Genomic DNA, 25,897 nt, shown 5'->3' on the forward strand with positions numbered 1-25,897 from the left:
GGGGAGGGGCGGGGAGGGGCGGGGCGGGGCGGCGCGCGCCCGGCCGTGCTTCCGCGGCTGCGCCCCGCCCGGAGCCGCCGCCGCCGCCGCCGCCGCCATGGACAGCGACGAGGAGACGCTGGAGGAGACCGTGGAAGGTGCCCGCGGGGCCGCCGCGCGGCGGGGGGGGGGGGGGAGCCCGGGGCCGGCGGCGGTGCACGGGGGGGGGGGTGGGCCGGGCGGTGCCGGGGGGTGCCGGGGGGTGCCGGTGCCGCGTGACAGCGGGCGGCTTATGCAACGCCACCGCCGAGCACATGGCGGCCGGCACCGGGCTGGGCGCGGGTCGGGGCAGCGGCACCGGGCTCGTGGGGCTGGGGGCACCGGCACCGGGCTCGTTGCTCGCCGGGTGCCCGGGAGGTGCCGGGGGACGGGGGGGCAGCCGGCGGGGCCGCCCCGGGCAGGAGAGGGAGGGAGGCGGCCGGCGCTGCGCCCGCTGGAGCATCGAGGGTTTTTTTTTCCCCCCCTGACTTAATGTAGAAGAGATGCGGAGCCCAGGGCCTCAGCCATACGGTAAGAGCTGCATCCGTGTAGTGAAACTTCATCTTCTGATTCTTTTCCTGTTGACAAAGGGACGCCAAATATCTCTCGTTCTGTTGGGAGTGGCATTTCCCCCCCCCCCCCCAGTGAGGACAATCTCAGACATACCAGGAGAATCTCATTCTCTGCGCTGTGGCAGAGGTTCAGACCCTCCATACAGGCCGTTCCCTCCCAGCTCACCCTTAAATCCCCGGGACGGTCGGGTCCCGCCGTGCCCTGCGTGCTGTGCCGAGCTTGGCAGCCCCGGTGCCACCGCGTGCCAGCAGCATCCTGACCGACCTGGATGGGCGCTGACGGCAAAGTTGCCAGGTGCTGTGTGCTGCTCTGTGGCAGTGTAACGTGCCAGTCCTGCTGGCCGGGGTTTTTCTCCAAGTGTTTTGTAAAAGCCTTGCTCCTGAAGTAGGGGAAAGGCTGGTAGTGCATTGCTTGAGGTTGTTTTTAAGTTACATCAGTGTACCCTTCCTGTACAGATACGCGATGAATCCAGCCTTTAAACTCTGAATGTTTACATGGGTCTCTTTCTCCTACAAGAAGTATCCACATCAGAAACGTCACTGATCTCTTAACTACACTGATATAAATGCTGAAACTTACCTGTTTTCCAAAATAGGGTGCCCTGGCTGGCTGGAGGGAAGCATGACCCTTCCCTTCCTTCCGCTTGCGGAGGGCAGCGCGCTGCCTTCCCTGCCTTACAGGGCCACGGGAGGCCCTCACTGATGCGCCTTGGCTTTAGCTGCTTTTGCTCTCTCTCTCTTCACTCTCACTCCTCCCAGCTCGGACACCAAGCAGCTCACGAGGGGGTTGTTAACTCTTCAAACCTCTGTGAACTCGTCCCAGAGTAGCTCGCGGTGGCACCTCTGTGTAAGGGCCAAGCCAGGCTCTGCCAGGCAGCCGAGGTGGGGCCCTGCTGCAGCTGGGCGAGCACCATCAGGCCAGCTCGGGCCGAGCCAGGGGTGCAGGGAAAGGTTTTCTGCCAAATTAGTGATCTGAGCCAGCCTGCAGAGCTCATTCTGGTGTTAAAAGGCTAAAGCAGTTCGTGTGAGAGGACTTCCTGACCAGATGCTGCCCCACATCCTTACCGTGCCCTGTCAGTGATGTCCCTGAGGGGCTGTGAAGCATCTCTGGGATGTAACAGCCCGTGGTGATGTGGGAAGAACGTGTGGCCACGTGTGCATCCTCTGGATGCCTTTGTCCCTGCAGAACCTGTGGAGCTGCTGCAGCCAGGGCATGAACACAGGGACTTCTGATGCCACGCAGGTGGTTCGCTTAGCCCACCACTCTCAGCGCTCAGTGTTTTCTCTCTGGGCATGGGACTCCAGGTCTGATATTATGGAAGCACCTCTTGATGCCTCCATCGGCCTGGGCTGTAAGTACTCCCGATCACGCTGGGGCTTGTTTCTGCCTTCCTGTCTGTGTTGAACCTTCCCAGTTTTAGGGAAATTTTGGTAGAGTGAGAGCTTGACCTAAAGCTTGTAGAAGGGGATGCATGTGCTGTCTCTCATCTTTAATAGGCTTTGTACACATCACCAAGAAACTCGGGTGGATCAGAGGTCAGTTTTTATTTAGAAATATGAAAGAGCACGAGTATACACAAGCTTTCATTTTGTGTCAGTTTTTGTTCAAAATTTATACCTGCTAAAATGTCACGATGGAAGCTTGTTCCACCCGCACGTGGTGCGTCGCTGTGCTGAAAGCAGCCCTGCTGAGCTTGAGCATCTTTGTTCTGCAGTCAGAGCAGCGTTCTGCTAACGCAGTGAGTGCTAAGGACTCCAGGTCGCGCAGGTAAAGCAGAAATCAGCCATCCTTCAACCACTCCTCCTTCATTTTCCTTTGGCTTTGAAGAAGCAGCAAGAGCTGCAATATGAGCTTTATTCTGCTCTGACTTAATCCGAGCTGGCCACTTGTATTCTGCAAAATGCAAACCCGTGCCGACGAGGGTCTGAGTGTGCCACCCATCTGCTGTCCCCATGTGCAACAGCCGTAATGGGGAAAACTGATACGGCCAGGAAAGAGAAGGGGGGACGTAGCCTGAACACGTCAGAAAGGCTTTGGAAAGCAGCATTTGAAAAATGAAATAGCAAATTGACTGACATATTGTGAGTGCATAGTATTGCGAAGATTACATGCTTTTATTTCTTTAAATTCCTGCAGATATAGCTATGAGGTGGCACACCCACATTGTTGTAAGACATGTATTTATCGTTTAAAAAAAAACAAAACACTTGCCTTGCTCAGTGGATTGAAGTGTAAGTCTATTCTGTTCTCACAGGAAATACACATTTTAGATAAAAAATATTATATTTTTGAAACCATATATTAAGATGAGTTAAAGTAGTATGAACCTTATTTCATTTAGAAAAATTTATATTTTTGCTGCTGCTTCTCCTCTCTCATGTTCCTCATCTGTTTTCTTGTATCCTAACCCTTTTTATTTTTTCTTTTAAGCGTAGTGTGCTGCGAGATAATAGATTTGGCTGTACCGATAATAGATTTGGCTGTACCGAATCTCTGAACATTTTTCCTAACAAATGGTTTGATGAGGATTACAATTTTATACTAGGGAGCTACAATATTTCAAGCATGTACACAATCAGAACAGAATTGAAAATGTCTATAAAGTTTAATGTGTTTCTTTGTTCTTTGTCTGGATTTAATTTCAGGGCATCTAGATGATGATGGGCTGCCACATGGATTCTGTACAGTCACCTATTCATCGACAGACAGATTTGAGGGAAACTTTGTGCATGGAGAAAAGAATGGCCGTGGCAAGTTCTTCTTTTTTGATGGAAGGTAGACACCGACTCTCTGATTTTCTTCTGTATTCTGCTTCCTGCTTACCGTGCTGTGAAACTAATCTATATTCCTCATATGCTTCAGAGTTTCTAAACAAGCTTTCTCATTTAAAAATCATAGTTGTAAAGTTTCCTCTTCTGCTGCAGTATCCACAGTGCTGACAGGGTGCCTTTGTGGGCCTGGAGCTGTGTACGTAACGGAGTTGTTTCCTGGTGGGAGAGAGCAGCCTTGTGAGCGGTCTGAGTGCTGTAAAGTTGTGAACTAATTAGAGACCTTAAGAACTGGGATGTGCTCAGAGCTACTGAAAAATCATTCTGGCAGCTACTTGGGCTGCACAGTTCAAGTCCATAAGTACAAGTGGGCTTCTTCGTTTGCCTCATAGCCCTGCACAGAGACTGCAGTTGGACTTGGAGCTCCCTGTGCCAGACCTATATATAGGTGTAGGGCCTTTCTTCAAAATTGTTTAGTGGTTAAAGGGACCGAGTTAACCATGGTTGTGTTCTCAGCTCTACCTAATCTTTTGCATATTGCAAAGCTGTGGCCTGATTTATTTTCAGAAAAGCCCCAATAACTTCCACAGTCTCTTCACTGGGAATCGTGGCAGTGAAATCGGGCTAGTCCGTGCCTGTGCGTGTGTTTTCTTAAGTCTTCATTATGAACACCTTGTGTGTCTTCCCCCACCGGCAGCGTTTCTCCCTGCAGTTGCTCAGAACTTCCTCCAAAGGAGCAGCAGATGTATAAAATGACACGATTCTTCGTGGTTTTGCAGCTGTCGGTGGCACTATGAATAGCAGCTGTTAAACTGACAGTCGTGCCGGGTCTGCTCTCCCCCTGCACAGCGAACTTCTGAGCAGGAGCGGAGGTATTGTGCTGGCTCAGTGAGTCAGCTCCTTGTCTGTATTTGCCTTTGCAGTTGCTTCATACAGGAGATGGTGTTTTTTTTTCCTGAGAAGGATAATATTTTTATTCAGTTATGCAGGAACTGATCAGGCCTCCAAGCCTGGATGAAGAAAAATCCCCACTGTTGTTGGTAATGGGCTTATTAAATCTTGTGCAAGTAGCTGAAAATCACTACTGCCCAGCAGCTGACCTCTGTAAAACAGCGTGTGTTTTTTTTTAAGTTGGCAGACAACGTCTCTATGGACACATGTACATAACGCTTCTGTGCTTGTTGATGATCTCAGCAGAGCAGTCGCTGATTGTACAGTTAGAGAAACTGACCCACTATTTTGTTTGTAGAGCTGCTCCTCCAAGTAATCCAGGGTACAGGCAGTGCTCTGTGGGAAAACTCAGGCTGCTGCCTGTGCTGAGCCTTTTCTGTACCTCTTCAGTGTTGCCAATTTTCTTTTTTTTCCATTTACATAACCCTTAAAAAAAATGGAACAGTTGGCTACTGTATGACTTCAGGAACTAACAAAATGAAAATACACAAAAATAGTCTGTAATATGGTTTTGGAAAATGAGATATTTTTATAAACTGGCCTATGTTTATTTGAATGTAGCTAAAGCAGTCACTGCTGTTAGTAAAGACACTGCAGTTTACCTAGCTCTGCCCACATAGCGAGGGTAGTAAGGTGCTCTCAGGAGTGGGTGGCTCAGGTATGTTGAAGGAGGAATGACTTGGCACAAAGCAGGACGTGCTGTTTCCGTTAACTGTGCCTTAAGCAGGGCTGAGTGTTTGTGAAGAAGTCTTACGAAGAGAAGTGAATTCCAAAAATTTCTCAGAACGACTCTGCCCTGCGGTGTTGCATGCTTCAGTGCAGTAAGTTAGTTGGTTTCACGTTGCCTGGGTCTGTTTCCACTATGGGTTGTTCCCCTCACGAGCCTGCCGGTAAAGGCTGAGAGCTAACTGCAGTAGGTCTGTTGTTTGGGAATGGCTGAGTCCTGTCAGACGCCGGAATGGCAAGAATTAAGTGTTTTCATTTGTCAAGTGTTGGGAAATAGTGTTAGCTGCCTGTTTACCTTGTTTGCCTCAGTTAAAATGTCTCCCTTTTTTCAGAGTAGTGATTTTCTTCCTGTTGATTGTTCAAGGGAGTGAAAACCTGGACTGAAGTATCAGTTTTCTTTCTCCCCCTTCAAAAAAACCAACAAAACCCGACGTATTGTTTCAGAGAGAAGTTTCACCTCTGGCACACTCCTTCTTTTGGATCTCATATTTGAGCTTTCACTGGTGCTTACGCTTGCTGGAGGGCCCTTTACAAAGCACTTTGCACAGTAACTGTGAGTGTGAGAGTTGTGCTTTGCACTGAGCTGCAGCTGCTGTTCTCTGTTAACTGGAAGCTCTCCTAAAGTAACAGCTCCTCGATAGCAATAGAGAGAGGTGTTATTTTTAAGAAAGTTTTCGATATTGCCATATGTAAGGAAAGGTGGGTAAATGGGTCAGGGTCTGCTGATGTAACTCAGTACCTGGAAGCATAGTGCATTGTTGCCCCCCCCAACTTTTATCACAGGTTTATTCTCTAGGTAGTGGATATTCTAGATCCACGCTAGGCTTGGCAGCCTAAGATTTGAGTTACAGTCAAAGATAATGTATTTTCTTTTGCAGAGCTGAAGAACTGTTGTAATTTAATAGTTTAACTTCAACTAATGCGATTAACGCTGACAAGAAGGTTGTTTTGTTTTGTTTCATTATGTAAACTGGGAGTGACTTCTTTGAAAGAATAACCTGAAATGTGGACTCCATGTGTGTTGCCAGCTACGGTGTATTTCAAACCTGGTGACCTGTGATAAACTAGAGGAGAAAGCGGTGTCGTTTGTAGTCAGATAAGCGCACCGATTTCTGGTGGTTCTCATCTGTTCCGCTCCTTCCCCGTGCTCTGCTGCAGGAGCTGTCTGCACACATCTGTAGCAACCACCATCGAGAAATTCATCCAACTGAAAAGTAAAACAGCTTTCCTGCCCCGTCCCCCTCTGCGTCTGGTTTGTGTTGATTGCTGTGGGACGGCCTGCGGCATGGGGAAGGGAGCTGTCTGGAACGGCATTGCTGTGAAGACAGCTGCGTAAAACCAAACCTGAACTCTTGTTTCTAAACAGTGTCTGACACGAGTAACGTGCATTCCTTTATTGTCGTGTACGTTCCCATGGAAACCTCAACCAGATTGCCAAAATTATGTGAAAACAAAGAGTGAGGTTTTAGAAACTAGGAAGTTACTTCTGAGAAAACATTCCTTCCCCAGCTCTTGAAAATGTTTTGTAGGACGTGTAGAGTCTTGTGCTCCCAGGCAAACTTTGGGCTTATACTATAGATGCCTGCATCAGAAACGGAATTACGCAATGAAAGTATGTGTACTGCAGCTGGCTGTTAGCTAAACATGCTGGGGTAAAAGCTAAGCAGTTCGTATTTCCTTACACCAGCTCAAACCTGACAAAGAAGTACCTGTAAAGGAGAGAATACTCAGTTATGCTTTCGTTCTTTGTAGTTTCCACCAGCAGCCTTTATAAGCAAGACAGCAAGGCAGAACACAAGAGTATTACTGCATCCTTTCTAAAGGGTTTGCAAGACAAAACCAAAGTGAAATCAGCGTGTCTTTGTTCGAATCAAAGTGCGGCGTTAGTTCTGTTTGACAGGCTGTGCTCCACTTTAATAGAAGCGCATGGAAAAATGACAGCGCTTTTAGCAAGCCCAGCACAGGCTGCTGCTGAGCGTATTGCTAGGGAGCTAGCTTTGGATCGGTAGCAGGCTGCAGTTTGTGCCCTGTTGCTGCCCGCCTGTGTGGCAGTGCCGTTTCATCTTACCAGAGATGTCACCAAAGACCCAAACTCGGGAGGTAGAGAAACCTAAGGTGAGGGCAGCTTTCTGTAGCAATAATTTCTGTGACCGTGAGCAGTCTGTTCACTGCTTTAATTTGCTACCTCCGCCTGTTAAAGAAGCAGCTCAGCAGTGTAATTCAGGTGAAGAGTTCTGTGTACACACACTGCACCCTGGTGAAAGGACAGCGTCAGACGCAGGGCTGCGTCATGCCTCCTGTCAAGGCATTGGATTCACTTCTTGGAGAGGGGAATAGTCTTCCACTGCTGTTTTCTTTCTCTTCTTACCAGCACCCTGGAAGGGTACTACGTTGATGATGCCCTGCAAGGCCAGGGAATCTACACTTACGAGGACGGAGTGGTCCTTCATGGCACGTATGTGGACGGAGAGCTGAATGGGCCAGCCCAGGAGTATGACAGCGACGGGCGACTGATATTCAAAGGGCAGTATAAGGACAACATTCGACATGGAGTTTGTTGGATATATTACCTGGTAAGCCTGACCTCCTGCTTATTTATTGCAGAATAGTACCTTTATGCATCCCTCTTTTTTCCACAGCTGAAACAAATACCCACCAGGAGCCAGCTACCCAAAGGTCAGCACACAAAAATCTGGGTGGAAGTTTTGTGCATTCTGGTTTTGGGTAATCTGAGACACAGTCAAAGCTTTTCAGTGCAGAATGTTTGCTCAGTAGACAGGATACAGTAAGGCTGCGAGACGCCTTTATCATTTTCATGTTCCTGGGAACCCAGCCCCTTACAAGTGCATTTCCATGCATCTCCTCAGGAAGGCCGGGCCAGCAATTCTGCCACTCTGTAGTGCTGACTGCAGACGAAGAGCATGAGAGCCATGCAAGCTATTGCTCCTGTTTAGCAGGGAGAGGAGAGCTTGTCTGCTTTTGCAGGTTATGTTGTGGCGTCTTGTCTTGGCCCAAGAGATGAGGTGGAACTGGTGTGAGAATTGTGCCTCTGAGCGGGGGGTGTGCAAGTGCTTTGGTCATTAACCCAGCCAAGGTTAGGTCTTCCTGATTTGTGATAACACTAAGATATTCCTCTGGAAAACCCGGGAAAATTTTTTGATATGATCTTATAACCATGCTAATTAGGGCAAAAATGGTAGTACTGGTTTTATAGGTGTTTTTTTTCTGTGTGTGTGTTAACTTGGGCCTTGGTTCACAGACTATTCATGTCGAATTTTTGTGAATCGAAGCTCAGGACTTGTGTCACGCAGAAGGAAAGACTTTGGGTTTTGGCTGTGTCCTACTACACAGAGGACCAAGTTCATTTCTTGCATGGTTTTATCCTGGCTGGAATTAGACTTTATCCAGCTTCTTCATGTCACTCTTTCTTACTCCTTTTCACAAACTCACATCTGAACTTACTGTAGTTCATTTAGGTTGCTTCTTTAAAAAGTCAGGAAAAATAACTAAATACTCTGCCTTTTCTTCTTTGTCCATGCTTTCAGGATGGAGGCAGCCTTGTGGGAGAGGTGAATGAAGAAGGAGAGATGACTGGAGAGAAAATAGCTTACGTCTATCCTGATGGAAAGACTGCATATTCTGGAAGGTTCATCGATGGGGAAATGATAGAAGCAAAACTGGCAACTCTGACATCTGTAGAGGATGGGAAACCTCAATTTGAAGTAGTACCAGGCAGTAAGTTCAACTAACACAGAAACTTGTATTCTTCCTTGTGTTGCAGCTATTTGCTGCAGATGGCTTGGTCTCTATAGTATTAACCAGTGCTGGCTGTGATGGGAGAGTAGGCGTGTTAGTGAGAAGCCCTCTTTCTAAACTATAAAGTTGGACAGAAGAGCACGAGCGTAGGGAGAGATTTGTTTGCTCTGCAAACAAATGGGAAGTGACCCATGTGGTGGTGCTGCTGAATTGCATTTCGTAACCCTTCTCTGGCAGGCTCAGGGGCACAGTCCTGCTTGTCGCGCTCACCGTTGCCATCTGGGTCAGTGTGAAAACCTGCTTAACGGTGTTAATGCTGGCACAGCTGCCAGCTTTGTCTCGTTAGTGAAATAATTGGGAGTGGAGAACGGAGGTTGTGGTTTGGTTGTAGCTCTCTCAAGTTAGTGCAAGTGAGTATTACTGCTGTGGGTGTTTTGTTGTCTGTGTTATTGTGCCGAAAGGACACGGGGATTGGAATTAGTGAACTAGATTCAGCAGTTGTATAACAACCTGACTCACCAGCACCCTTCAGTCTGCCTGGTCCTGCTGACACAAAGAGGCTATAAAAAGGTTAGGGTCAGGGTGGTGCCTGTGCCCACGCCGTGCTCCTTCTGTGGGGCAGTGGTGAGTTCGGGCTGTAGTTCTGGGGTGGTTTTGTTGCTCTCAGGTATAAGTGTTGTTTTGGGGGTGAGAGAGCTAAGCTGTGGACAGGGCCATGAATGTAAACAAGAACCATGCTGTAATACTGACTGTTCTGCCACTGAAGATCGTCTCCCTCAATATGAAATAAAACTCAGTGAAAAGAGGATGGCAAGTGAGGGAATGCCTGTGACCTTTTATTTTCTTGTCACAACCTCTCAGATGTGATAGCAAATCAAATTTTAACCTAAAAACAAATTGAGAGGGCACAGTTGTGCTTGGTAAATAGGATTCAGTTGCACTCTGTATGAAGCTGTCTTCAGCCAGATCAGATCTGTTTTTAGAACTTGGATACCGTGGACAATGGTCTTTTATCAATCTTTAGTATTCTGGGTTGTTTTTCTCCTTCTTATTTCCACCTGCATCTTAACCTATCTCACAGATAGTCCTCTGGCACAATAGCTGATTGGAGAGGGATGTAAGGGTATAATTAGAGCTGTACCACTGAGTTGCTTATTAATGGCAGGAAATAAATGACTGTAGCAAATGTACTTTGTGATTACTGAACATTATCTTCTGGCTGAAGTCTATTCTGGTTTTGAGCTAGAAAACATTTCATATACAAAATAGTCCAGCATTTTTTAGACTTAATGTGTTATTTATTTAGTATATCCTTTTTAAATTTTCTTTTACATTTTAATGAAAGACTCTGGAAGGATCAGTTTTGAAAGACTGTCCAGCCCTTTAAAACTTGGTAGTTTAAAGAAGATGCATCCTCTTTTTGTGATTAATATGCTGCTACTCTGGCATGTTGAGGGGAGAATGGTAATCAAGAAATGTAATCTCACTGAAGTCCTTTTATAAGTGCAGTTCTATATAATATCTTTTTTTTTTTGAAGCATAACATTTCTTGCAGACATTAACATTTAATTTTTTAATGGCGATTGCATTTAAGGTTGCATGTTTTGAATATTGCCCATTAGTTTATTTCTTTTGTTTTCTCTTTCTAGGCCCAGTGTACAGTTTTGACAAATCTACTTCATCCTGCATTTCTACAAATGCACTTCTTCCTGATCCTTATGAGTCGGAGAGGTAGGCTTTTGTTTCTTCTGTCCACTTTTGATACTGTCAATACTTCTTTGCTGTTACATATTTAGGCCCTGATTTTGCAAGCCTTTCCTCATTTAAAATAAAAATTGTGTAAGGTTTTATTTGGAATCCATTATCACACATCAGTAAACATGTGACTGGATTGAATTTCTTTGATTTACACAATAAAGTTGCACTCCAGTGGATAGAACGCAGCCGTGTGTTTTAACAGGTTAAAGTAGGATCTCTTTAGCATTTCAAATGCATGTTCAGTACAGTACTTGGACTCCACTAACAGCCCACATCTGTGACGTTCTGAACAATAAAGTACACTGTTGACGCTCTAGATACATAAGTAGCTTCAGGTTGCTGTGTGCTGCGCTCAGTGTGTCTCACTGCATGCGTTGCACAAAGTTTGCCCCCCTCCCTGCAGACGCTGCAAAGCACCAAGAGTAAATCATCAAGCTGGAGGGATTCTTCTAACAGTCGTGTAACGTTGCAGCACATATTCCTCATAGGACACGTTCCTCAGCAGATGGTCTCATGCCAGTCAGTTGGTGACGCTCCTTTACTTCTTCTGTGGCTAGTACACAGTATATCACATAATTTACTTTTTACCTCGGCTTCACAGGCCTTGCTGTGTAGGAGTCTCAGCTGTAGTCCTTTTCTGATGCTCCAAAATATCTAAACAAGTGACTGGTAAAATGCTGGCATTCGTTTGGTTCAGGTACTTGAAGATACAGGGATTCCACCTTGAAAACTCTTCCTCAGTAGAATACTAATCTGTGCATGGGCACGCCATCAACCTCGGCTCAGTCAGAACCTCTGGGGTTCTGATGTTACTGAGGATGTTCCTGAGGTAAAGCCCTAAGTGAGTAGTAATAATCTGCCAATGCAGTTTCAAAAAAGTAGTTTTCAGACTGATAAATAAAAACTGTCCCTGCTTCCCACCAAATCTCCATTTTGCCAAAATAGAGAGAGTGTATGGAAGAGAGGAAGGTGAAGGGATTGCATTCAGCAGTTATGATTTGTTAGTTTTCTTATTATATTGAGTTCTTAGCCTTTATGCCGGTAGTGTTGTGATGATGCTTCTTGAAAATGAGAACTTTACACAATCGCTAATTCATGTTGTTTTTCCCTTTTAGGGTGTATGTTGATGTCTCTCTCATTTCCAGTGCTGGAGAAGGATTATTTTCGAAAATAGCAGCAGAAGCTAGTACAGTTATGTCCTTTTACAACGGAGTGCGAATTACACACCAGGAGGTAAAGGAGAGAAAGCCAGTCTGAATTTTCATTGCTCCTTCTGAAATCTTGTTGTAGGATTTTACACCCACCCCCTTCCCACCCTTAAGTTTTAATATGATGGAATTTAATTGAAAGAAAGTGAATGTTCCAACTATGTTTACTTTAATTAAAAAAAAATCACCACCAAAAAACCCTTACAGACAGGAAAAGCTTTAGTTGCATATATTTGAACGTTTGCTTTCAAACTGCTGGCAAAGTTGACCCCTCCCCACACACACATTGGATTTTTGCCTTGCAAACTAGGTAGACAGCAGAGACTGGGCCCTCAATGGAAATACAATATCCCTGGACGACGAGACAGTCATAGACGTGCCAGAGCCCTACAACCATGCCGCCAAGTACTGTGCCTCGCTGGGGCATAAGGCCAACCATTCTTTCACTCCTAACTGCATCTATGACCCGTAAGTAGTCATCTGTTGTGAAGCAGAAGGCGCAAGGCTGTGCCGCAGCCTGCAGTCTGGGTTTGTAGGGTGCTTCAGGGCAGCTGTGGGGCTGGGAGTAGTGGGTCCCGGTGCCCAAGTTCATGCTCTCCTGCTGAGCTGGCACTGTGGATGCATGATGTCTTTTCAAACTAACCCCATGGGGTAAATTCAAGTTTGGAACTGTACTGCCTTTGTCATGAATTTTGGGAGCTGCCTGTTGGTTGTAACATGCATAAGCACTGCTCTCTCAGTCCTAGTCAGGCTCGGACTGAACCATATTTGCTGAACTACAGAAGCTTGACCAGCACCATCAAATGCTGCTGTCTTGTCTGAAACACAAAAAAATAAGCATCTTGCTGCTTTAGAGTTGGTGCAGAGCACTAGGAAACTTCTGATACGTGCATATGCTCAAGGATATAAATGCTTTTGTACAAACATGTGAATGGACAGACCTGTGGGTGCGTAAGTAGAAAACAGTTTTCCTTTATTAAATAAGTTGGTTTCCTTTACTGTTGGGCCCTGGGAAATGATTCACAGAGGTGTATTATAATTGGCAGGTGACCTTTACTGGGGAGATTATGTGAGACCAGAGAGCAGGGAAAAATTGCTCATCTTAATCTATAGCGTTTTCCAGTCACCCAGCTGTTTGCCACTGCAAGCCCAAAGCATGTGGCAGTGATCAACTTTTAATTTATTACAAACGAGCAGTGTTTGGACTGTTGGAAAACTTCAAGCAATAGAGCTATGCAAAGCTGTTTTAATATATATGTGCCCTCATTACTGAAGCCTTTATAAGGTTGACTTAAAGAAATCTGCTCATCTAACATCAGAGTACGTGACATTACACTCAACGGCGAGTGACTGCTGGAAGCGTTTGTGAAAGGAGCTAACCGAGTCTGTGAATTGACCACTGAGCCTAGCGAAAGTGTTTGTTCTCTGTCTAGGTTTGTTCACCCTCGTTTTGGGCCAATCAAGTGTATCCGTACCATCAGGGCTGTGGAGAAGGATGAAGAGTTAACGGTGGCTTACGGATACGATCACAACCCCGTGGGGCAGAACGGGCCAGAAGCACCCGAGTGGTACCAGCTGGAACTGAAAGCTTTCCAGGCTGCCCAGCAAAAGTGAAGCAGGAGCTCCTCCTCAGTTCAGCAAACTCAAATAGAAACTTGGATCTATGCACTACCTTTCTACTGAAAACTGGACAACCAGGGATTGTTCATGCTGTTGCATCATAACTTTGCATTCTGTGTTAAGAGATAAGTTTCTTGCATACTAACTAGGTTTGACTGTGTTACTCATAGCAGATTTAAAATTAGCTAGCGTTGCACCAGTCTTATCTGGAGAAATTATTTAATATTCTATACAAGACGTGATATTCTTTGGTAGCTTCTGCTTTTGCACCATATGCAAAGATGCCAAAAGACTAGACAGAAAACTAAAATGGGTATATCGTTCACTTTTAGTCGGCAGACTTAGTGTTGCTCTCTATCTGCCTAGGCATTATTGTGCAACTGCATTTTGCATATATGCCACTTGTGATGATAACAGTAATATTTTGATATTCTCTAATAGTAGCATAATTTTGCCTTTTTAAACCTTTGATCTGAATCTTGCAATAGAGCAGTTTATTAGCATATAGGAGGCTGGGTTTTAACTCCCCTTTCCTCTTGTCTGAACGTTGTTCTTTCTACAAATCCTCTTTTGCAGGAGAAAATCCTTTCTAACTAGTGGAAAGGCTTGTGTGTGTATGTGAGAGTGCTGTGTGTTGGTCTCTGTGGCTCTCTAAATAGTATAGCAACATGTCCAAACCTAATATTTATCTAGCCTTTATGGCTGGCTTATTTTATTTAATTTATGATTATGACACGCAAATGAAGCTGTTCTTTGCATGAAGATTTTCTGAAAGGAGAAAACAGATTTACTTTTTGTAGGACTTTCAGAAGTACGTGTTCTGGAAGGCAGACACATGAACTGCATTAGTGCCCGTGAGTTGGTGTATGTATTTCACCAGTTAAAGTGGCCAGTTCTCGAGGCAGACATCCTAGCAGTGAGACGCTTGCGTCTCACCTGGATTCTCTTAAAGGAAGTGCATGTATTTGAGGGCAGGCTGTAGTACTTGGTTACGGAGCGCTATATCTTTTGTGTGTGTTCAGCTGACAAAGCATATAGCCTTCTAGCAGTCTTTTAGCAGTACTAGTTTAAGACACAGTGAATTAATACAGTATGAGATGTCAAAATAAGATTTAAATAAAAGAGAAGATTGTTTTTGGAAGACAAACAATGAATGTAAAAACATCACTCACTGCTCATATTTAGAAACAGCAGTCAATCCATAGCTTTGTTACAGCCAACAGTGGGGGCTTGTGAATATTCATCTGCAGGGTTGTGTTCTGGGGTTTTTCAGGGATAGGAGAGTTGTTCATTTTTCTGGATACTGTACTGGTCTTGCCTAATGCTGTAGAAGAGAGAAATAATGTATCATCTCAGTCTGGATACTGGAGCCCCTTTGGGTCTATGACACTCTCTTTTGGGTTTAGCAGCTTAGGAACAACTCGGATGCATTTGCAACACGTTCTTTAAATGTTTGTAGTTAAAACTGTTTGTATATATGTAACATAAACGATTTGGAAACTAGACCTACCTTTCTATTGCAACACACTAGGTTGGTTGCTTGAACAGTTGGAGGTGTCTGGCTGTCAGGGGAGCTGGACGTGGGGAGCGCGCTGGGCTGGTACCTAGAGGTGGAAGGAGGAGGCTGCTGATTTGTGCGGCCTGAGGGTCTTTGCTTTGGTACGTGTACAAAGGTAGGAATTGTAAGGGCAGCCCTCCCTGGCGTGGGGCTCTGCTTAGTTCCTCTGACTGATCGCAAAGCTTTTTCAGCACTTTACCGTTTAAGCTCGCACAAAAGCGACTCTGTTCATGTGCTGGGGGCCAGCTAGGCTTGGGGCTCTTTGACTCTCTTCCAGCAGTGATCTGAGAGTGAGCTTTGACACAGCCCGTCTTCTTGGGCTGGAGACTCATGCCACAGCTCCACTTCTGGTCCAAGGCAGGTGGCTGACAGAGGTGACGCCTTGGGGACTCAGCCCAGTGTGCAGGGAGACAGGACTGGGCCTCCAGGTGAGGGAGACTCGTCAAAAGCCAACTGGCAGCACGGCTTCAGCAAATCGACCTCAGAAGGAAATGTGTGTTTTGGTCTTTCTCTGCCTGCCCGCAGGTTGTTATTTTAGGTCATGGCTGTTTCAGCCATCTGCAGAAAGGCATGTCTCTGGCAGGAAGCTGTTGTGTGTGTCTTGTGGATTATTCTTCCACAACCGTTTTACAACATTTACAAAGTTAGGCTCGTGTTTAAGTGCAAGGAAGAGGAGAGGGAAGATGCGTGGCTGAATGCAGCCGATTGGGCAGTAACTCCTTCTGCATTAACCTGCTTTCCTTCTCAACAACCTCCTTTGGGCTGCTCACCTCTTCGTGTCGGCTAGAGAACTGTGCTTAAAATGTTCCCATCTCTCAAGCTCCTCTGGCTGCATTCCTGATCGGGCTCTGATTCCTCTGCTATCTCCTCTTCATGTAGATTTTCTAATTTTAATAGATTTGTCTGTCTTCGTATTGTGTGATTTTAGAGAGAAGTAGAAGATAGGGTGCTCTTTGCACATCGAGTTTGGTGATTGCATCCTAAAATAGGGAATTCCTAGAAAAAAGGCACTCAGGTGTCCTCGGTGTGTTCTCAAAAGCCACTAATTTGGTGACAGTCAAGCAGATGCTCTTGCGTGTATTTGTAGCCTGATAGTTTGCTGCAGCTTTTGTCTGTGTTAGCTCTACTGTCCTTTTTTCTCTGCTCTGTTAAAATCTACTGGCCCTCCTATAGATCCCTTTTTCAGTGACCAACCTTCTATAAAAGTTGTGGTTATGAAGCTGCTTTGGCTTGATTCAGGACCAAGCCTTTTAATTCTTCTGTGTTTTGTTTCTCTTTGTGGTCTGTTAGAGCGGAGACGGTTGGGATGGTTTTTACCACTGGATAGTGAAAGGGCTCAGAGCTCAGCGGGTCCTTCAGAGGTTTTTGGGAGGTGTGCACTGGCAGCCACAGGTTTAAACACAGGTTAACTACGTAACTCCGAGTAATGCCTTAACTTGGTCAATGTGTTTTGCAGCTCAGCTTCTGGGGCTCTCTAGGCAGCAAGACCAGCTTAGCAAAACTACTTATCGGTAGTAACATGAGACCCACACCAAAACTTGATTTTAATTTGGAGCAGATAAAATAGTCATTTTGTCAAGCGATCTTTTTGAGTTTGCTGAATGCCGCTATTTGTGAAAATGCAATAAGTGAAGAAGCTCTGCTTCTCAGAGGCTGGCCCAAGACCTTTCCTATTGGAACAGAAATTGGAAGAAGAGCTGGTATCTATCAGCTGAACCTGGATGGCCAGCTGGATCTTGGTGTATGCTTTTGGGGAAGACATGAGAGAACTCAAAGTTGCTGCTTTTTTCAGGTACATGTCAGTTCCCAGCTTCCACCCTTGGTCTGCAGGACTGCAAATGGCTTCGGTGTAATAGGAGGGTTGTTAGCTGAGCACCTTCTTGAGAAGGAGCCCGTATCAGCCTGTGTTAGAGGCTGTTGACTGTCTCTGTGAAAAGAAAGCTTAAATTGATCTTCCTGCTATGGCAGCACTGTGTTTTCTCACCAGGAATAGAGAAGCCTAGTTTTCTGGAGAAGCAGTTAATCTTGGAGATGAGAGCACGGGAAGTTACAGCTGAGAGCTACCTGCTGCTGCCTCTGGGTAAGAGAGAAAAGGGCTTAGGCATAGAGAAGGGGATCTCATGCCGAGTCTGCTGCTATAATGTGACTCTCTGGGATCTACTAAAACACCTAATTTTCCTTCACAAATCTGAAAAGGCTTTTTCAATTTTTTTGCTACTAGTTTTTTTTAAAAAAAAAAAAGCCACCTTATCCTACAGAAATGAAGTCCTAACTGATGAAAGAGTCAAGGAAGTACGTTGGTATGTGGAACTTCAGCTGTCAGAGTGACAGCTCTGGTAGCTCTTTGACTTCTTCTGCAGTTGAGACAACACCTGTTGGATGGCCCTTGCTTTTTTCCAGACGCAGCTCAACCATGGCAATGGGTGTCTCGCGCAGGTTTTGGCCACTTGGGAGGCCTGTTGTGTGCCCTTGCAAAGCTGCTTGTTTCAGGAGCGACTTGATAGCCGACTCTTTAGTTGAGCCTTTTCAGACGTGGAGCTCTTAGCGTTGCACACAGTCAGCAGTGGCTGTAGTTTCTTTCTCAGGGCTGTTGTAATTCTTGGCTGGCGTGGAAGTGAGAGCACCTGTCAGGATTTCTCACCCTCTGCTAGGTGCTCGAGGAGCAGAGTAGCCAATGGCTGGTACAAGAAACCAAGAAGTGGTGCAGATCCTCACTTGTCTGTTTCCTCCCCCGGCTCTAAGCCACCGTGGGGCCTGTCTGCAGGTGGGTTGTCCCCTTGGCACCTGTCCTGCGGTCGAAACCAGGGCTCACCACTTCGGTTCTGCCAGGAACTGTACAGCATCACTTCTGTCCCAGAGGCCTCGCTGATTTTTATCCTTTTGTTTGAATTGACAATACTTTGGAAAACGCTTCAGTCGTGATGAGGTAATGAGTTGTACAGAGCTAGTTATCTGCTGCTTTGATTTCCTCTCACACAGCAGAATTTCTGAAGCTGTAGGTGTCTGAGGAACTCACCTCCAAGCACTTAAAAAAAAAAAAAAAAATTGCTTTGAAAACAATGTTGCTGAAGTGTCTCCTTATATGCTGGGATGCTGCATTATACGCCGCCTCCTCGCTTACACCACGTTGTCATATGCTGAGAGTATTTGGGTGAGGAGTGCAGGCGTGGGAGCAGCTTCACCTGTGGATCTACGTGGGCTTCATGCTCACCTGTGCCCCTAGGAGAACTTGTTCTTTTTGCTTCGTGTACTGGAAACACGAGAACTATATTTTTGGAAGAAGAGTTTCTAAGCAGTCTTATAAAGAATTTTCTTTTGGTTTTATTTTTTTAAAAAAAAAAAAGGTGCAAGATTGAGTGCATGTTTACTTGCCCCAGATCAAAGGTTTTGAACACTAAGGTCACTATCTGTTGAATGGACCCTCCTCTTGGCGCTCTTCTGTCTTCAGGCAATTGAAGCTCCTGCCCTCTTTCTCTGCCAGTTCTACTGTAACTACTGTTTTTCTGTTTGTTTCCAGGAGAATTATATATACAAAAGTTCAAAGCAATTAAATGTTCAAGCCATAAAATCATGAGTGTGGGAAGACCCTCTTCACAAGTTTTAACATATTTGTATGTAAAATGATGTTTGTATGAAATATTTTCATGGTAGAATGAATATTAAAAAAAAAAATCCACTAAGATCTAAACCAAATTTAAAAGGATGTCTTTTTGTAAGATGCAAGTGTAATTGGTTACCAATAAGTAGTTTTTTTTTTTTAAGGGGAGATGCAACAAACTATTGCAAATTATAATTGCAAATGGTCGTTCCTGCTATTTGGGAAGGTATTTATGCAGCATTACACACCGCTGTCATAAATCATTGCAATAGCAAGGCCAGTCACATCTTCAGGACATACCTCCCAGCTTGTCCCTTGGTGGTGTTGTACAAGCGGACCCATCCCTACTTTCTGCGATTTCCTCCTCCTTTTCCTACTGTAACTGTACCGAACTTAACTCTTGAGCTAAGATCCAGACTAAAATTGTGTGTTACTCAACAGTTTCTGCTGGGCCTTCTGCTATTTTAATACTATTTAGCCCATAATTACTGGGTGTCTCTGTTCTGAAGAACTAAGTGCTAAAGAATAATCCTTGGGGTGAGCTTATACACGCGTTAGCAGTTAACCCCGGAGTATTTAACTTGTATACAGTACTTGATAGGTGTTTTATGACATTTGTACTCGAACTATGAGCCTTACTGAACATCTGGAGGTTTATTCATGACTTTTAAAAAATGGATAACTCTAAGAAAGATGTTTACATGAATGGTGATTGCCCTTCCTTTGATGTTATGAATGAGGTTTTTATAGTGTGTTTGGGTGTATGTGCAAGGAAGCAAGAAAAAAAAAAAAACGTTTCTGGGGAAAAAAAAAATAGACTTGACAAACATTTGTAATAAGTGAATTTTAAAGATCGCTTTAATTGCGCTACGAAGGCAATGCAGATATTAAAATATTCAACAGAACAGCGGTCTCCCTGCCTGTTTCTGTCAGGGTTCCTGTCAGGGCTCGGCGGCGGCGAGCCCCGGCGCTCCCCGGGCGCGGTTACCTCAGCGCCGCGGCCGGGCCCCGCGCACCTGCCGGGGCCGGGGGGTGGCTCCGGAGGCCCGGCCTCGCCCCAGCCGCCGCCTTCCTCACGGGCCCGGCCCGCGGCCGCGTCCCCGGGGGCGGAGCTGCGGTCCCGGTGCGGTGCGGGCGCTCCGTGCCCCGGCATGGCGCCCTAGGCGGCCGGCGGCAGGGCCGGGGGGGCGGCATGGATCGGTACCGGTACTTCGTGTTCAACCAGCGGAGCATGGTGGTGCTGGGGCTGCTCCAGCTGGCGCTCAGCGCCCTGTGCGTCGTCAGCGGCTTCGTGGACGGCGTCTTCAGGACGGAGTCCGTGCTGGGCAGAACCAGAGCCCCGGTCTGGGCCGGGATGGTAAGGCTGCGTCCCTTTCCTCGTTTCATTTGTTCTTGTCCCCAGCTGCTACCTGCCCGTGCTCGGCTGGGGTGGGGCAGGCCAGGGCTGCTGCCATCGCTCCCCTGGCTTCCTGCTCCGAGCCCAGGTAGCGCAAGTTTCCTTATCCTGCCGCGGGCGGGAGGGTGCACGGAGGCTTCCCGCTGAAGGAGCTAAATGGAACCGGTTTCTACCAGATAAAACGGAAAACGGGGCACTATGGCAATTGCCAGGCCTTTTAGCAGAAGCGTAGTGACCGTAGAGAGGCCACTGAAGGTTAGGAGGGGAACGCGTGCCCAGGGCTGAAGTCTCCATCTCTTGGCACTGCTCCATATCCCACAGCGGGACACTGGCAGTCCTGCACCCGACTGGGGTCCTGCACCCGACTGGGGTGCTGCACCCCAACTCCTTATGCCCCGGTGATCTGCCACCCCAAGGCAGTGTTACTGAAGCGTGCGCTCCCATCCCCAGCCTGCCCGCCTCCTTCCAGCAAAAGCTGTCGTCCATCTGCAAGCTGTGTGATGGCTTGGAAAAGCAGTGCGGGCTTGTAGCGCTGTAATCGGACCTCAGTTCTGTTATGAGATGTGAGGCTGGTCCCAGGATTGCTGCTGTGGGTGCAGCTGATGTGTAAGACACATTTCACGCAGCCCAGCATCCTGCCGCTGGTCCTAGCCACCAGGAGATGCCTCGGAGGAAAACACAATAGATCAGCAACTCTCTTCCCTCTTTCTGTTTCTGATCTGACAGCTCCTCTGATCCCAGCCTTGAAAACGAGGGCCTTTCATCTGTTCTGTGGCAGTTTATCTTCAGAATCTGATACGTGTCGTCCAGTTACCAACTCCTTTTCTGGTCTGCAGGTCATGGGAGTCCCGGGCGTCCTGGCTTTGTTTTCCTCTCAGAGAAAGAACCCCATTCTCGTAAGCTTTGGGGCTTTGTGTGTGTACGGGGCAGGGGCAAAATGCGGTCAGGGCAATCGAAAACTCTTTAGGTAGGAGAAGAACTAGCTGGTTCTGCAAGATTGAGAGCTTTATTTCTGAGTTGTCTTCATAGAAAAGGCAACATTCTTAAGCAAAATGAGGCTTCTGTGTTACTTCACTTCCTAATGCATAACACGAGCTATGGCTCTAATAAAAATCTGTAAAAATGGTGGCTTTTGAAATGCAAGCCATCCTGGTATTGTTTCCTGTTATTAAGAGCTGTGTACACCAAGATAGGAAGCGAGTTGATTGACTTGCATTTCCTAGATAGTTTCTCTATCCCTGTAAGCTCAAAAGGGGGATATTTTTTCTAAGAAAGAGGCCCGTAAGAACAAAGGATTTCAGCCCAGCTTGCACCTGTGGGCCAGATTTGGGACTCAATTGTATCTCAGCAGTTCAGTATCATGGAAACATTTATTGCACTGCCTGTGGCTTCCACCTGACTGTTGCTACTGGATACTTTCAGTGTTATGGGAGGTCAAAGGCTGGTACCTGTCACTCATTAATTAATACCTTTTGTTTGTAGTAATGATGTTAATTTACTAGAGGATAGTTTAAATTCCTTTCTGCCTTCTTACTCTCCTTTAATTTCTCTGTACAGGTGAATGTGCTGATAGCTGCGTCTATAACCTCTTGTGTTGCCATCCTCATTGTAATAGTTTATAGCTCCCTAACGCTGGGCTATGGTGAAGAGGAGGACCTAAGTTCTCACCCAGCCCACGTTATCCATACGGTAAGTACCGCTCGTGCTTATCGCTGGGGAATAGCACGGGCCAGCCTGCCACCACGTACGCTCGTACGACTTCCTACCGTGTGCCGTCCAGGTATGAGCCTGAAAGTGGTGAAGTCAGGTTAACTGCAGATGCTGCACCCAAAAGGTTTGGCTTGTTCTAGGAAAAGAATCACAGTACCCATAGTGAAAAGGGACAGTTGGTGAACGTATCCTTGGCCTGCTCTGAGACAGCGATTGCTAGGCTACTGAGTCCCTTCTAGCCTGTGTTTCAGGTGATAAAGTTACAGCAATTACACATCAGCTGATTAAATCTAGGTATTGTTTCAAGAATATCCCACAGAGTAAATGAAAAAGGAAGGAGTTAGCCCTTTTATACTTCAACTCTTGTGCAAACCGTGGCTTCCTGTGTGTATGAATTCATCCGAGGAGCTACTCATTAGTTTATTGCAGGACAAAGTCAAGCGTCAGGCTGGTGAGGTGCAATGTAGCAAGATGTATTTCATATTTAGTGTGAGGAGGAGCAGCCGTTCCTTGGACTTCTACTCATTGTTAAAGCCAGAGTGCAGCTATTTCCAAACACGATGCAGTTGCACGATGTCTTAAATCTACTAAGAAACCTTACCTTACTGCTTGCTCTTTTCCCATTTGAGGCTCACACTTGGCTTGCTCTTCAGAGCACAGGAAGAAGAGCTTTAAATAACACTGACTTTAAATCAATGTCCTAACATATAATCATAACACTCTTGCAGTAATTAGAGTATTTTTGGTTCTCTTCTCGAACATGGCTTGAACGTTTCCTTTTTTTGCTTGCAGAAGTTCGTACTTAGTAAAGTTGTCAAGGGTGCTAACATCACGATGCTCATTGCATCGATCTGCAGTACTGTCGTCGTGACGATTATTGCTTACTTGGGATGCCGAAGTCTTCCGTGCTGCTCATGCTACGATAGCATAACTGGAATGGTGAGTGAGGAGTCTGGGAGCACCGATTTATCTGCACTGAATGTGGGTGGTAGGGGAAGAAACTGAGGAGAAGATGTGTTTTTCTTCTACAAACCTTACCTTGGCTTTATCCCAGTCATCCAGCGCTAATTCTCTGAAATGAAGGGGAATGTTAGAGGGATTTTATAGTTTTCTATTTTTTCCTTGTACTTCCACCTTCTTATTTACAGTGTTGTGTAAGACCTAGTGTAAGTTAGCCTCATTTTCCAAAACATTGGTGCTGAAGCCACTGTGGTGCCTTTCAGTTCCTGCAAGACTTCTCTCCCCCTTAAACCAGCGATTGCTCTGTGGTACAGCATTTCAAAGACTTGCTGGTACTCACAAACCAAGATGCCTCATCCCCAGAACTACAAATTCAATAGTAAGAATGTCCCAAGCACGGTGTATGAAGTGTAGTGTGCAGGTATGTGTAGGGAACCCCGTTTTACTGTCAACCTTTGTGAAATCTGCTTCAACTCATGATGCACACGCTGCGTGTCTCTGCCAAGTGAGCTCAGTGAATACCAGCTGCTTCTGTACTAGAATAACTCTGATGCTGTATTAAAGCACAAATATCTGACCGTCTTACTTGATGAGGACTTCATTGGTACATCTTACGTTACAAGGCAGCTATTCTCGGCTAAAGATACCAAGTGTTTGCAAGTGTGTAAGGCAAGGCTGCTTTAAACTTTCAAGCTAAAACTTGTTGAAAGGAGTGAACTACACAGGCATTTTAAATGCGTTCGGGTTTATCTTCTTGAACAAGCTCACAAAATGTCTTTTTTAATGGCATGATTTCATTCCTAGGAATGGTTGCAACCTAGTGAGGACCAAAATCAGGCTATGGAGATGGTTTGTGCTGTACGAAGTAAGTAACTCTTTCCATCCGTGTATTTGGATGTTCACCAGGGATATGGAAGGAACATGCTGAATAAGCTCTACATCACAAGCCAAAATCCTGATAACCAAAGTACTCTGAGCCAAAAGAACTCAGGATTTTGTGCAAGAGTCAATAGCAGGTTTAATGATTTCTTCTTTCCTTCCCCACACAGGTCCAGGAGACAGAATTTTTGATTTCCCAGATCGGTTTCCACTCCAGGACTTTGACACAGAGGAAGACACATCCAAACCTCCACCATACATCAGAATGACTTGAAAAAGTGATTGAACATTTTAAAGCTACTAGTCTAAATGTGTAGCAAGATGGATGTGAGAAGTTCTTCATCTTCAAGATGGCCGTGCACTTTTCCTGGGCCTTTTAAAAAGCACCCACAGAAAGAACTATTGACTGCCCAGTGGTCAGCAAAGATCCCAGTGCAAATGGAAAGACCTGCAGATATTTTTGGATGTTCAGACTTCCCGTAGTTTGAACTTTGGATGTTGAGACTTTGCATAGTTAAAATACCTCATTGTCTCTGGAAAGCATGAGCTTTTTTTCCTCCAGCTTTTGTACTTAATTCATGTTTTATTCCTCTAGAATTCATCACGCAATTTGTCTAGCAGTGCTAGCCTTATGCATTCAAATATTAAATACTATTAATTTTTAAAAGAAACTGGTTGTGGAGTGTTCCCCCCACTCTTATCTTCTCCTCCTCACCCATTGAATTATCTGTCATGAAGGATCCAGTTCATTATTCAGCTTCTGTGTACTTTCCCTCTCTCTTGGCAGGGCAGGGGCACGTAAAGTTAACGGCATGAAACTTGGCTGATGCCATTCGGACACCTCTGTCAAAATGGGGTTTCTGGGGTGTGTTCGTGTCTACGTTCAGTTAGATTTAGTGACGAAGTATAGTGCTTGAAATACAATAGTTGCAGTGGCTCCACTTACAGAGTAACTAACCTACGCTGAGGTCAGTTTGGAGTTTCTCTGTTTTGACTTTGAAGACTAAAAGTTAAAAAAAAAATGCTTATTTTGGGGCGTGTTCTGCTTAACTGTGTTATAGATCAGGTCCAAGGTCCTCTGTTTGAACCACCTACAGCTTCCAGTCAAGTTGCACTGGCTCTCAAGGTGCATAAAATTCCCCTCTGCGCTTTATGGTTCACTTCCAGGTAGGCTTAGAAGCGCCTGTCGAACAAACACCTCACCTGCAGGCGCTGGACACGAAGTGGTGGATTACTTGTCCCACCACGGGGGTCAGTCCAGCACATCCCTCTGAGCAGGGCTGGGAAGGCAAGTTCTCATCCTGAGACAGCGCAGTAAGCGGTGGGGCAGCGTGGGGGCCTCTGAGGCACCTGTCTCCGAAGCCTTGGCTGTGTCTGTCCCAAAGGGCCGGGAGCTGTACCCCTGCCTTTGGCTACCTGGCAAAAACACGGGGGCCCTGTGGGAGCCACCCTGGGGAGGTGGCGCTCCGCCTGCTGCCTCCCAGTGCCTGCGGCAGAGGTCCAGAGATGAAGCAGGGGCCTCAAAGCCTGCTGGCACCTCCGTGTGCAGCACCTTCCTCTCACCTATATTAGCTCTGCTCTGGGGAAGGAAACAGCAACTCTGCTTCCCTTTGCTCTAGCAGGGCTAAATAAAGTTAAACTTTGAACGTACACAGTTGTCCACCTGCATTCCAATACTTATGAGGAAAACAAAAATAAAAACAACAACAACCAAGGATCTAGAGATCACAGAGATAAAGGCTTTCATCTAAAGTTTTCAGCTTCTATATGCCTGAGGTTTTCCTACTTGCATTGTATGAGCTGGAGGAAAACTATTCAATTAAAAACTCACAAAATGGTAGCACCAAACCCACTAACTACAGGTAATTAGCCAGTTAGTTAGAATCCACTTACAACTTAATGTAAAAAACAGTCAAATATAGGCAAGTTTATTTGCCTTTAATATAGTAATTGGTAACATGAGGCAAAAAGCAATGCTGTGCCTTATTCTGTGGTGCAGTGCCCGTCAGCAAGCATCAAAGCACTGAGCATGACTTTTCCCATCCCCAGCTGCTTCTGGCATAGCTCCAAACAGCCTGTGATGATTTTTCCCCACCTTGATTAACATAAACTGCTGCTCTCATCCATTAAAAAAAAAAGTGAGGCTCTCTGAGAGGTTTTTGTGATTGCTAACACCTGAAACCAGTTTGGCTTTGATCCTCTTTTTGTTTAAAAGAGATTTTTGCCTCTGAAGGAGTAACTTGCTGGAAGTATTTTGTTGCTGAAAGGCACTGCTCAGCCACCGCATCATTGCTGGGTGGAAGCTGCAGCCCCATCCGGGGCACTGGTCTGTGACTGTGCCTTAGGTTATGAGGTGCTGCATGCCTGGTGTGAGTCACCGGAGCTCAGCGTCTGGATGAACAGAGAAATTAATTAGAT

At 46.0% G+C, this 25,897-nt stretch overlaps 2 protein-coding genes across 6 annotated transcripts; both read left to right on the forward strand.

The window, feature by feature from the left end:
• Positions 1–3: 3 nt before the first annotated feature.
• SETD7 (SET domain containing 7, histone lysine methyltransferase) lies at positions 4–19,439 on the forward strand. 3 transcript variants are annotated; one of them, XM_083834928.1, is made up of 8 exons: positions 4–137; positions 3,237–3,366; positions 7,408–7,609; positions 8,582–8,771; positions 10,442–10,523; positions 11,666–11,783; positions 12,069–12,226; positions 13,192–19,439. In XM_083834928.1, exons 1-8 carry the CDS (start codon positions 98–100, stop codon positions 13,370–13,372), a joined length of 1,101 nt encoding a protein of 366 aa, XP_083691054.1. In that variant the 5' UTR covers positions 4–97; the 3' UTR covers positions 13,373–19,439. The 3 variants fall into 3 exon arrangements, 2 of the variants coding, with proteins under 2 accessions (XP_083691054.1, XP_083691055.1); XM_083834929.1 differs by lacking the exon at positions 4–137 and adding an exon at positions 424–549; XR_014583911.1 differs by lacking the exons at positions 10,442–10,523; positions 11,666–11,783; positions 12,069–12,226; positions 13,192–19,439 and having other exon boundaries at positions 7,408–7,712; positions 8,582–8,720.
• A 146-nt stretch (positions 19,440–19,585) lies between these two features.
• On the forward strand, positions 19,586–24,150 carry LOC310899014 (uncharacterized protein). 3 transcript variants are annotated; one of them, XM_083834939.1, is made up of 6 exons: positions 19,586–19,891; positions 20,767–20,826; positions 21,488–21,619; positions 22,433–22,579; positions 23,405–23,465; positions 23,650–24,150. In XM_083834939.1, the coding sequence occupies exons 1-6, from the start codon at positions 19,727–19,729 to the stop codon at positions 23,751–23,753; spliced, it is 669 nt and encodes a 222-aa protein (XP_083691065.1). In that variant the 5' UTR covers positions 19,586–19,726; the 3' UTR covers positions 23,754–24,150. The 3 variants fall into 3 exon arrangements, with proteins under 3 accessions (XP_083691065.1, XP_083691066.1, XP_083691064.1); XM_083834940.1 differs by lacking the exon at positions 20,767–20,826; XM_083834938.1 differs by having other exon boundaries at positions 19,658–20,826.
• The last annotated feature ends 1,747 nt before the right edge of the window (positions 24,151–25,897 follow it).

The sequence above is a fragment of the Anser anser genome (genome assembly GCF_964211835.1).
Source record: "Anser anser genome assembly, chromosome: 4".
Classification (NCBI taxonomy): Eukaryota; Metazoa; Chordata; class Aves; order Anseriformes; family Anatidae; genus Anser; species Anser anser.

Bases quoted from the DNA above. Each gene is read 5' to 3' on its own strand.
- LOC310899014 (XM_083834938.1), top strand. From the start codon at position 20,533: ATGTGTAAGACACATTTCACGCAGCCCAGCATCCTGCCGCTGGTCCTA. The intron at 20,827-21,487 runs GTAAGCTTTGGG...TTCTCTGTACAG, and splicing joins AGAGAAAGAACCCCATTCTC to GTGAATGTGCTGATAGCTGC. The intron at 21,620-22,432 runs GTAAGTACCGCT...TTTTGCTTGCAG, and splicing joins CAGCCCACGTTATCCATACG to AAGTTCGTACTTAGTAAAGT.
- SETD7 (XM_083834928.1), top strand. From the start codon at position 98: ATGGACAGCGACGAGGAGACGCTGGAGGAGACCGTGGAAG. The intron at 8,772-10,441 runs GTAAGTTCAACT...TTCTCTTTCTAG, and splicing joins ATTTGAAGTAGTACCAGGCA to GCCCAGTGTACAGTTTTGAC. The intron at 10,524-11,665 runs GTAGGCTTTTGT...TTTCCCTTTTAG, and splicing joins GATCCTTATGAGTCGGAGAG to GGTGTATGTTGATGTCTCTC.